The sequence below is a fragment of the Rosa chinensis genome, chromosome 1 (genome assembly GCF_002994745.2).
Source record: "Rosa chinensis cultivar Old Blush chromosome 1, RchiOBHm-V2, whole genome shotgun sequence".
Lineage (NCBI taxonomy): Eukaryota > Viridiplantae > Streptophyta > Magnoliopsida > Rosales > Rosaceae > Rosa > Rosa chinensis.
The window spans coordinates 20,849,306-20,860,828 of record NC_037088.1 but is presented as its reverse complement, the minus strand read 5'-3'; the positions used below and the strand labels follow the sequence as shown (position 1 = coordinate 20,860,828).

Sequence of the window (11,523 nt, the reverse complement as noted above, 5' to 3'; positions counted from 1 at the left end):
GACTCCCTCCCCCTCTGATGTGTGGTTTGCCATGAAAGAGCGAACAAATGGAGGTGGTTCAACTGGTAACAAACGCAGAGTGACTTGGGAAACTTTAATGTTTCTATCTACTATGCAGAGTATGAGTAGATGCAGGATTTTGGGTAAACAAAGTTGAGTTTTGGGTTAATCACCTGAAATAACCGTCTTTAGATAAAATAACCAAAAGTTAGTTAGATCACCCAATTTTTTTGATCAAATAACAACTCTCATATAATAACTAGTCTATTGTGAGTAGAATTCACGATCTCTCACTTACCGAAGAAGAAGAGACCACTCAATGTGATACAGTTAAGTGCTCTGAAATTTCCTCGTTTATGAACTAAAGATACATTAAAGTATGGTAACGAAATGGGGATGAAGAAAATGCCCAGGACCATGACCCGACCCGCTAAAAATTGAAAGGCTGGGCGGGAAAGTTAATTAAATTGTCTGCCCAAAAAAATTTGGGCGCCAATTCAAAGTAAGCGACTAAATAATGCGTATAACCCAAAATTCCAAATTCCTCTCGTCCATTCATTGATGCGATGCAATCAAAGATCAGTGCCTTCTTCAAACCCTCTTCTTCTTCTTCTTCTGTTTCACCCAAACCAGCAGACCCACCTCCCATTTTCGACGACGACGGCCAGGAATTGAGCATCTGGGAAAAGAAGCAACACCAACAATTCTCCACCTACAAGCGAAGAGCTCCAAACCCACCAAGGTATCTTCTTCACCCACTTTTCATTTCATCTTTAATCGTTATTTGTGTACTTGGGCTTGGTGTTACTTTGAATTCGGATATTTAGAATATTGGGTTTAATGTAGTTTCTTAGATTTCCCTTTTGTATTCGTAATCAGAAGTGAAAATTTTACTGACCCTTTTTGTTATTTTGTGTATGAAAGGGGTGGGAGTGAGTGTAGTTGGGATAACCAGTTGGCAAAGACACCCATTTCGGATGTCGACTCTCCCAAGCCTGAATCGACAGTATTGGGAAAGACAGTGACCAAGAACAAGAAGAGAAGCTATGCTCAGTACCATCTAGACTTGGGTCAGTCTGACTTTCTTCTGCACACTTGTTCCGCATGTGGCGTCATGTATGTGACTGGAGATGAAGAGGATGAGAAGGCTCACAAGGGATTTCACAATGACTATACCCGCGGAATACAATTCAAGGTGCAAATGCTATGAGTTGTGTGTGTTTGCATTAGATTTTTTAGGTTCATTTGGGTGCTTGTTATGTCGAGTTGCTGACTGAGTTTTGCAGGGTTGGTGCAATGAGAGGGTTGTTCATTCGCTTAAAGTGGGAGGAGGTCGGATTCTTTTGGTGTTGGATGGTGATCCTCCTGCTCAGAGGAACAAGGTTCAAATTCTTGTTGTTGATCTAATGTGGAGGATGATTTACAATTGTTAGTACCTTGGATAAGTGGGATAGCACAAAGGAAGCTCAACAATTAGCTTAATAGGACTAGTATTTTATTGTGGCAGGTTGAGAAAGTTGTGACAATGATGGAGACTGAGCTTGGCAGTGGGTGGATTCTGCCCAAGTTGTTTAAGGTGACTATCAATCACTCTTACTTGGTCCTATTAGAAACATGCTAGCAGGGTTTTTGTTACACCAAATGGCTTAGAATTCTTGAAGTACTATTCATTTCTGTGTTAGTTGTTGAAATTTGAATATTCAAGACTTGTTCTTGAACGATTACAAAAGCAGTCATGACCTGTGATTTAAAGCAATGCAAATTGCTATGTTTCCTAAATACTTGTGCTTTCCTCCGCCATGTCATTTGAGTCTTTGGGTTTTTTTTTTTTTGGCGTATTATGCATTTATATTCTTGCAATTTATAGTTGGTAAACCATCTTTTCTGACAGTTTTAGTGGATAAAGAATGGTTTTGTATCTCTTTTTCTCTATGTGGCATGATTTTGTAGATATCATCTCCATTACAATTTTGTCTCAACCTTTTGTTTGCAGGTGTATCTGTTTGTTTTGTCCGCAAGAATTGTAGGCTGTCTGGTTGCCGAACCTATAACAAAAGCACACAAAGTCCTATCTTGTGCAGTTGATGGAAGCTCAAGTTTTGCTAGTACGGCAACAAAGAAAACAAAGTTAACTACTCTCCAGTTTGGGGAAATCAAATTTCACAGGGAAGTCATTAGAAAAGCCCCTTCTGCTCCTGAACCATTGAATGAGTGTTTCACTGGTGCTATCCTTTGTGAAAAGGAAGCAGTACCCGCTGTCTGTGGCATTAGAGCCATTTGGGTCACTCCAGCTAACAGAAGAAAACACATAGCCACCCACTTATTGGATGCCCTGAGGTAACTTAAACACTCCAAGTCCTTGATTTTAATTCTCTTATGTGCTCTTTTGGAGGGACTTTTTTATTTATTTTCTTTTCTGATTCCCATCAATTGTATGATATCTCAAACTCCCAAGGAACAAGGTCCTTGGGAACTAGGATATGTTATATTTTTCTCTTCTGCAAGACTGCAATACTGGTGGTATATGAGTCCATCTCTGCCCTTTACAACACTAAACTAAAAGATTGATTTACTCTCTTGATGCATTTTTCATTAGCATTTGGTTGCTTTCTTATTCTTTTTCCATCACAGGAAAAGTTTCTGCATGGGATTTGTCCTTGAGCACTCTCAGTTGGCATTCTCTCCACTAACATCGGCTGGAAACGCATTGGTATCAAATTATATTGGCAGTGGACATTTCTTGGTGTACAACACAAACAATGTGGTCTCATAAAACACAGATAAACGGTAGTAGTTGTTCTGTAGGCTGAGTTTTTTTTTTTCTTTCTTTTTGAGGAAGATCTACCCACACTCCAGATCCTAATTATTTTATAACTCAAAATTTTTCAGACACTTTGTTAAATTAAAAAAGTTAATAAAATGCCTGTTCTCCAAGTTTTCATTCTCACTTATTTCAGTCTCTTCTGCAACACTAGTTTATCTAGTTCGTCCCCTCAGTTGTTAATTTTTCTTTAAAAATTAGTTATAATCAGTCTTCAAGCACTTGAGTGGATTTCTTACATAAAATGATAAAATGATGGATCAACCGTATCAAAGATTTTCTGACCTCAAAATAATGGAAAGCCTGTTGGGGCCATTGTTTCTTGTAGCATCGGCCGGCAAGATCCGGTCTTTTGCTTATTGTCTCCGGAGAATATTCTCTTACTCATACCATAATCAATGATTTTTTTTTTTTTTTTTCCTACATTCCACTTACTACACTGTAATTTTGAGATTTAATTACTTCAATCCTTGACTTCTAATTTAATCAAAATGATCCTTGTCTCAATTATCACCCAAGGTCCAATTTGTTTAGTCTCTATCCAAATTGGCCGTTAACTAGTTGATGTGGCAACTCCATCCACGCCAAATCAACTCGATGGGGCTTATTTTAATGGTGAAATTTCTATTAGGAAAATGCATAGTAGCACTTGACAAAAGTTGAAAAATTCAAAAAGAGTTCTTGACCCAAAGTACTAAAATAGATTAAAACTATCACACTTACCCTATCAACAAAATTTTATTCTCACTAACATAATTAAATGTAAAATGATAATTTTACCCTCTATATAATTAAAGAATTACAAATGCCTCTCTCTCTCTCTCTCTCTCTCTTGGCCAGTGCACCGCCTTTAGCTCCGGTCTCTAGTCTAGATGGTTGGCGGCGAGACAAGGACGTCGATGGAGGTGATACATCGGCGAAGGTGTAGATCCACGACGACCTCAAATGCCGCTTCGTCATTTCCCAGCAAAACGAAGCAGAATCGCGTGGAGACGACGGCCAAGCGTTTATGGTCGACAAGCTCTGCAGGCTCCTAGTTGAGGATCTCCGGCGCGAGGTCCGCCGTTGCGACGTTTCGATTGTGTAAAAAATCATCATCCCTCTTTGTATTGAGATCTGACTGTGGGACGTCGTCGTTTCAATGGTCTTGGAGATCTGATTGTGGGACGTCATAGTTTCAATGGTCTTGGAGATCTGAGAGTGTGGGTTTGTATGTGTCTTTTGTGTATTACAAGTCGTTGGAGCTAAAGGTGAAGAGGATGGAGGAGGAGGACATAGACCAAAGCTTGAAGGCTGCGGAGGAGGAGCAGTCGGCTCAAGCCTCGTCTCTTTTTCTACATGTGTAGGGCTCATAGTTGCTAGTTCAATTCGTTTTGATTACTGAGTCTTCTATTGATTGAAGGATCTGTAGTACAAGCTATGCTCGTGGCTGGTGATCATCTTCTGTGCTCAATCACTGATCAATATGAAGAGCATTGAAAACGACCTCAACCAGATATCTATGGTCATGATAGTTTAGCATTTTCTACCTTTATTTGTGATTTAATGATAATCACTTCAAGTTGACTAATGAGAATGAAAGAAAAAAAGACAAAAAAAAAATTTATTGGGTGGCAATAGACGTTTTGAGTTGATGTAATCTCCTTGTTTTTTTTCTTTTTTTTTTCTTTATGTAATCAAAGTTTTATTTGTCTAAATTTAGGGAGATTAGTTTTCATTCTAGCGACTGAAAGTCCTATTAGGGGGCAATACATGGTTGATAGTCGTCTATTAGGGGGCAATAGACGTCTATTGGGGGACAATATATGTCTATTTGGGCAATAAACCCTTTCCGGTGAGATTTTCAGAAAATTTGGTGGGCGGCGGCTAGTGACAGGAATCCGGCAGTCAGTGACCGAAATCCGGCTATCGGTGACAAAAATCCGACAGTCGATGACCAAAATCCGGCGATCGGTGACCGGAATCCGGCGAAAGTTGGTAGATTTTTGCGGCTGGTGACCTGGCTCCTGTGAAGTCTCCTATGGTTTCTCTCTCTAAGTAACATAGGGGTAAGGGTAAAATGATATTAAAAAAAAAAAAATCTTAATGGGGTATTAGGGAAGACCTCTTTAGAGTGTTTTGGGTAAGAGGAAATTAAAAAAACTTAATTGGGTAAGTGGAAAAAAAATCTCTAGAAATGAGGTAAATGGACAAAAACCCAACTTTTGTAAGTTTCATACAAATAAGGACACGGAACCCAGGCTCAAGAGGAATGAAGTAGACCTAATCTCTTATCTTTCATGCACAATTACGACTTAAAATAATTTTTTGTTAAAATTATCGCGATGCCACTGTGCGGTACGCTAACTCCAAAATAGGGGTTTTATTCCCTTTCCCTACTTGACTCTCTCTGTCTCCCTCCTTAGCTATTTTAGAGAGCATGTTTAGCTTTTTATCTATTTTAGGAGCTGCACCAGACTCCTAAGTGGCTCTCCATTATAACTTTTAGCTATCTCGCTCCTAAATATAGAGAACGAGATGAGGCTCTCTATTACTTTTGAGTTATTTTGTATAAATTATAAATATATTTAAACTATTTAATCTTCATTTAAAAAGTAATATAAATTCAAAATTAGCTAAAATAGAGAGTATTGATATAGACGTATTTCTAAATTGGCTAGCTAAAATGACTTTTTAGCTATTTTGACTAAAATTTGATTCAAAAATGGCTAGCATTGCTAAAGATGCTCTTAATACCCAATTATGTTTTTTTGTTTTGTTTTTTTTAGACTATTTTAACCTCACCCCTTTGGTACATAGAGAGAGAGAGAGCTCTATAGAGAAAATGGAAGGGAGAGAAGTCATAGGAGACTTCGCCGGAGTCCAGTCACCGGCCGCCGGATTTTGGATATCGGTTGCCATATTCCAGCTACTGGTTGCCGGAGTCCTATTCCCGGCCGCCACCCACCGAACTTCTCTAAAAACCTCATCGGAGGTCCACAAAGAGGTCGTTGGAGATCTCACAGGTCGCCGCGCAATAAACCTCTATTATCCCCCAATAGACATCTATTGCTCCCCAATAGAACTTTCGGTCATTGGAATATAAACTAATCTCTCTAAATTTAGACAAATAAAACTTTGATTAAAAAAAACGAGGAGATTACATCAATTCAAAACTTCTATTGCTCCCCCCCCCCCACCCCCAATAGACCTTTAACAAACCAATATTGCCGCCCAATAGCCCTTTATTGCTCCCCAATAATTTTTTTTTTTCCTTCAAGGCCGTCTGCCCTTATTTTACTAAAAAAGAAAAAGAAAAGAATAAATTGTAGAAAGAAAACAAGACAAAATAGATGATGGAATTCTTTTAAAGCTTTGCATGTATAGAATATGACTAAATTGTAGAAAACTTTTTTTCTTTCATTCTCCTATAGTTTACTATAAAAAATAAAAAATTGATTTGGCCACTGAAAAAATACTCTGGGCACCAAATTAGAGCAAACACAGAAAGAGTACCGACTTAGAATTATGGAGACAACCTCCCCCATCTGTAGCCGATCTGCAGAAAAAACATTCTCGTGAAATTCGAATCTCACAAGGATCCGAGCCTCCTTGTTCCCAAAAAAGGAAGAGAACATTTTCGTGAACAAAATGCCCATTGTTGTGTCGAATTGTTCTTAGGGTATCAATGAGATCAAACGTTAAGGGTCTGAGATCGGATCTTGAACACCGCATTGGTCATAGCAGTACTCCCATGCTCGATCGAACACTGATTGGAAGCCAGATCTCGCCGTGAAAGGTCGCTGGAGCCCGAGGTTGAAACAACGGCGTTTGGAGAGCCCTAGGCTGTACTCGACGCAGTTGGAGGTAGCCGGCCATGTCACCGTGAAATTTTCTTCGGCCCTGGAGAGAGAGAGAGAGAGAGAGAGAGAGAGAGAGAGAGAGAGAGAGAGAGAGAGAGAGAGAGAGAGAGAGATGGCATGCATGTGATTCATTAATTAGTTTGAAGGCGAAGTTGTCATTTTACTTGAATTTGGGTGAGTGGGAATGAAAATCTATTGTTGGGGTAAGTGAGATAATTTTAGCTTATTTTGGTGCTTTGGGTCAATGACCCTTTATTTTATTTGGTTGTTAATCTCCTTTCGGCTTCAATAGTTGGGCTTGATAAATAAATGGAGACAAAAGCCAAAATTTTACTCTCAGAATGCCCCATTTTTTCTTTTTGCACGAGCTCAAAGTGTGGGAAGGAAAAACATCCTTGATCAAATTACTCAACAAAGAATTCCATAGCAAATCAGGTTTTATTTGCACAAGGATAAATTGATATTGTATTCCCCATTCAAATGAGAACAATACTATAACAAAGTTAAGGGTTAATTAGACACATAAATTAATAATTTTTTATTCGATAGGTTGATTTTTTTTTTTTTTAGTAGAAGAATGATCTTTATTGATAAGGACTTCGCTTGAGTTACAGTCCAAGGCTAGTACATCGAGGATACATTCAGGGGGATGATCCCTCCAAACATGACTATCATTGTCATCAAAAGCAAGACTAGCCAACCTGTGTGCCACCATATTGCAGGTCCTAGGAGCAAAACAAATCTGTAGCTCTGGTTTGGATTGTAATATAACTCGAATGTCAGCCATGATTGCTGCATACGGTAAAAGATCCCATCTGGGATTGTTGAGGTCCAATGTAGCCTCAAGGCAATCGGTTTCAATTATAGCTGGTTGTCCAGGAAAGGCACACATCAATTTTAATCCCTCATTGACAGCTAGCAACTCCACCTGTTTAGCACTTTCCACATATTGAACTGGTAGTGTAAATGAAGCTTTGAAATTGCCTTGTGAATCTCTTAAGACTCCACTAAGTCCTCCCTTGGTTTGATGTGGTAGAAAACTACCATCAACATTGAGTTTCCAATTACCTTTGGTGTCCGGCTGCCACTTGTGCTTGCGTCTTGAATCTTTGGTTGGTTGGGTTGCTGATCTTGCTTTCCGAAAATCTTCCAACTAGGACAGTGCAGCAAACATCATTTCATTATGTGATTGAGAAGTACCATGCCAGAGCATGTTGTTTCGGTTCTTCCAAATAGCCCAAAGAATCATAAGGAGTTTGTCAAAGACATCTTGTTGTAGAGTGGTTGCCATGTCTAACATCCATGCCTTAAAATCCATTTTCGGTGCCATATGCTGCTAGAAATTAAAAGGTGGTGCAGAGAGAATAGCTTGAGCTGAAGGACACTTACAGAAGATGTGAGTTATGTCTTCAAACTTGGTCGGACAGAGGAGGCAACTAGTGTCCCCAGTAAAGCCTTTGTGAAGAAGAGCAGCTTTTGTGGACAGCAGATTGTTGCAAGCCCTCCACTCAATTATTTCAACTTTACCCAAGATTTTTGACTTCTAGAGTCTCTTCCAGAGAGGTTTGAAAGGGTCTCCTTGTGATGTGGAGGCCATGGTTGTACTCAGGACATGTTCTCTTGCTATCCAATAAGCGGACTTGACAGAATAGAACCCCTTGTTTTCTGGTTTCCAGTAAACTCTATCTTCACTTGTTCTTGCACTTAGAGGAATATACATAACTTTCTCAGCAATGTTACCTGGGAAGATTGAATGCACAACATCATACTTCCACATTTTGGTGCCTGCATCAATTAAATCTGAGACCATTTCCACTTCTGTATTGCTAGGCCTATGAATTTGTTATTGAGGACAATCCGGTATCCATTTGTCTATCCAAACATGTGTCATACTGCCATCTCCAATTCGCCAATGCACACCTACATTTAGAATTAATCAACTTTGCAAGATGCTTCTCCAAGAGAAAGAAGGGGCTTCTCCCAACTCAGCTTCCCAAAAGGAAGAATTGGGATAATATCTAGCTTTGTATAGCCGAGCAATAAGAGATGTGGGATTCGAGATTAATCTCCATCCTTGCTTGGCCAACATTGCTAAATTGTATGCATGCAGATTCTTAAAACCCATTCTACCTTCATTTTTTGTGAGGCATAATCTCTCCTAACTCCTCCAATGAATTTTCTTTTTTTCCTCTGTGTCACCCCAAAAAAACAAGGCACATAATTGATGTATATCATCACAAAGCCCTTTAGGCAGCAAGTAACAATTCATGGCATATAATGGCATAGTTTGAGCAACAGCTTTGATTAGAATTTCTTTACCTGCATTGCTGAGAATTTTGGATTTCCAACTTATAAGCTTTTTTGACAATCTCTCTTTGATGTACTCAAATTTTGCAGTCTTTGATCTACCGACCCTTAGAGGAAGGCCAAGGTACCTGTCATGCTCCTGAACACATGTGACATTAAGAATGGAGGCTAATTCTTGCTGTTTGCTAGCATGAACATTTTTGCTAAACACCACACTCCTTTTTTGAAAATTAACCATCTGTCCAGAGGCTCTTTCGTAGACATTCAGTATTCTTCGGAAGTGAGTGCATTCCTCAACATTAGCAGAGCCAAAGAGGAGGGAGTCATTAACAAATAACAGATGATGCAAAGTAGGAGCTTCTGGACACATTTTTAGTCCAGAGATTATATTGGAAGAAGCTGCCTTGGATATAAGTGCTGACAGTCCTTCTGAACACAAAATGAAGAGATATGGTGACAAAGGGTCACCTTGTCTTATTCCCCTGGTGGGAGAGATTACTGGTGTAGGCTCTCATTGAATTTAAATTGAGTAATGAACTGAAACAACACACTTCATGATCATGTTTATCCACCGAGGCAAAAAAAATTTGTTAGAATGGCCTGCAGAAAATCCCACTCTAGCCTGTTATAGGCTTTACTGATATTAAGTTTGAGGGAGAAAAAAGCTGATTCTTGATTTCGAAGCTTGTGCATGAAATGTGCAGCTTCTATGGCTACAAGAGTATTGTCTGAGATTAAACGTCCAGGTACATACATACTTTGTAGAGGAGATATGATCTCAGGTAACCAACACTTTAATCTATTTGCTACTACCTTAGAACAGATTCTGCAAATAACGTTACACAAAGCAATTGATCAAAAGTGCATGGCCACTTTCGGGTCTTTTATCTTCGGAATCAAACATAAGTGTGTATAATTTGATTCATCCCACATTTCCCCACTAGTAAGGAAACTTCTGACAGCAGTACAAACATCAAAACTTACCACACTCCAATACTTCTGATAGAAGAAAGGTGTCATGCGATCCGGCCCTGGACTCTTAGATGGGTGCATTTGAAAAACTGCTTTTTTGATTTCATCATCAGTGTAGGGTTTGGTGAGTTGTTCATTCATAAAAGGAGTTACCTTGACTGGTGTAGCATTCATAACTTCTTGTAGGGCTCTTGGATCAGTGCCTTCGGTGGAGAAGACTTGTGTGAAATACTTCATGAGAAGACGTTGGATTTCAGAAGGATCAAATTGCCAAACACCATGCTCATCCTCCAAACCACGTATGGTATTTTGACTTCTTCTATTGCTAGCTCTCCTATGAAAAAAAGCAGAGTTCCTGTCCCCATCCTTGAGCCAAATTGCCCTAGACCTCTGGCGCCAATACTTTTCTTGTAATGCAAGTACACTGCTTTGCTTCACATGGAGAGTTCGTTGTTCCTCATATTGCTCAGGAGAGTAAGGCTGCTTCATGAGATCAAACAACTTCTCCTGAATCACCCTCAATTCCCTTTTTTGCTAATCAAATTCAGTTTGGTGCCATCGTAATAATCATTTGCCTGCTTGTTTGATTTTGTAGCCCAGTTGTCTGAGTGCATTGCCTGTAGTTGTTGAAGCCCACTCTTGTTGTATAATAGCATTGCAATCTTCATTACCATACCATATTTCTTCAAACCTGAAGCGACGAGCAACTCGTCGATGCAAGTTGTTTTCTGCGTTCACCTCTATGAGGAGAGGACAATGATCAGATTCAATAGGACTCATGGTAATGACTCTGTTGAAGGGAAAACGAGCTCTCCATAGTGGTGATTGAAAGCCCCGGTCTAATCTTTCTTTTGTAAATTTATTGCTCCATGTAAATCTACACCCTGTAAAGCCCATGTCTATAAGTTCAGATTGAGCCATGGTGCGGCGGAACCTTGCCATTGCTGCTGTAGATCTCAGTCGGCAGCCTGACTTATCAGCAGAGGACATAACCTCATTATAATCACCAGCCATGAGCCATGCTAATTGACAATCCTCCCTAGCAAGCTGTTGGATCAACTGCTAGGTATATTCCCTCTGTCCTCGATCTGCCCAGCCGTATAAACCAGTGAATCTCCAAAGTTCTTCACCTGGTTTTCTAATCACAGCATCAATGTGATGCGCTGAAGCAGAACGTAGATCAACATGTGTTTCATTATTCCAAATTAGGGCTACACCTTGTGATCCCTCCTGACAATCGAAATAGATGTTATCATGAAAACCAATACGGTGTGTGAGCGAGTTAATCAACTCCTTTCTTGCTAGGGTTTCCGAGAGGAAAATGAGACATGGTTTTTTGGCGTGGACGAGATCAATGAGGGCTTGTTGTGTCTTAGTGTTCATAATACCCCTGCAGTTACATACAAGGATGCTGCCTTGGAGCATTTTGAATTTGTTGCTCGCTTTTTGGGCGGCATTGGTGGTACCACACAGAGCAGAACGCTCGACGGCACTTAAGGTTTTTTGATAGGTTGATTTCTTGATCTTGATGAATCGTGAGATAAATTTTTTGGACTAAATCCTGCTTACTATCCTGTACTT

At 39.7% G+C, this 11,523-nt stretch overlaps 1 protein-coding gene across 1 annotated transcript; it reads left to right on the top strand.

Annotated features, from left to right (window-relative positions):
- The first annotated feature begins 101 nt into the window (after positions 1–101).
- LOC112182348 (protein CHROMOSOME TRANSMISSION FIDELITY 7) lies at positions 102–2,926 on the top strand. Its single transcript, XM_024320832.2, has 6 exons — positions 102–742; positions 925–1,195; positions 1,287–1,382; positions 1,508–1,576; positions 1,994–2,337; positions 2,632–2,926. Exons 1-6 carry the CDS (start codon positions 567–569, stop codon positions 2,771–2,773), a joined length of 1,098 nt encoding a protein of 365 aa, XP_024176600.1. The 5' UTR covers positions 102–566; the 3' UTR covers positions 2,774–2,926.
- Positions 2,927–11,523: the final 8,597 nt, after the last annotated feature.

Excerpts from the sequence above, each read along its gene's own strand:
- LOC112182348 (XM_024320832.2), top strand. The coding sequence starts at position 567 with ATGCAATCAAAGATCAGTGCCTTCTTCAAACCCTCTTCTTCTTCTTCT. Across the intron at positions 743-924 it reads AGAGCTCCAAACCCACCAAG|GGGTGGGAGTGAGTGTAGTT; the intron begins GTATCTTCTTCA and ends TGTGTATGAAAG. Across the intron at positions 1,577-1,993 it reads TTCTGCCCAAGTTGTTTAAG|GTGTATCTGTTTGTTTTGTC; the intron begins GTGACTATCAAT and ends TTTTGTTTGCAG.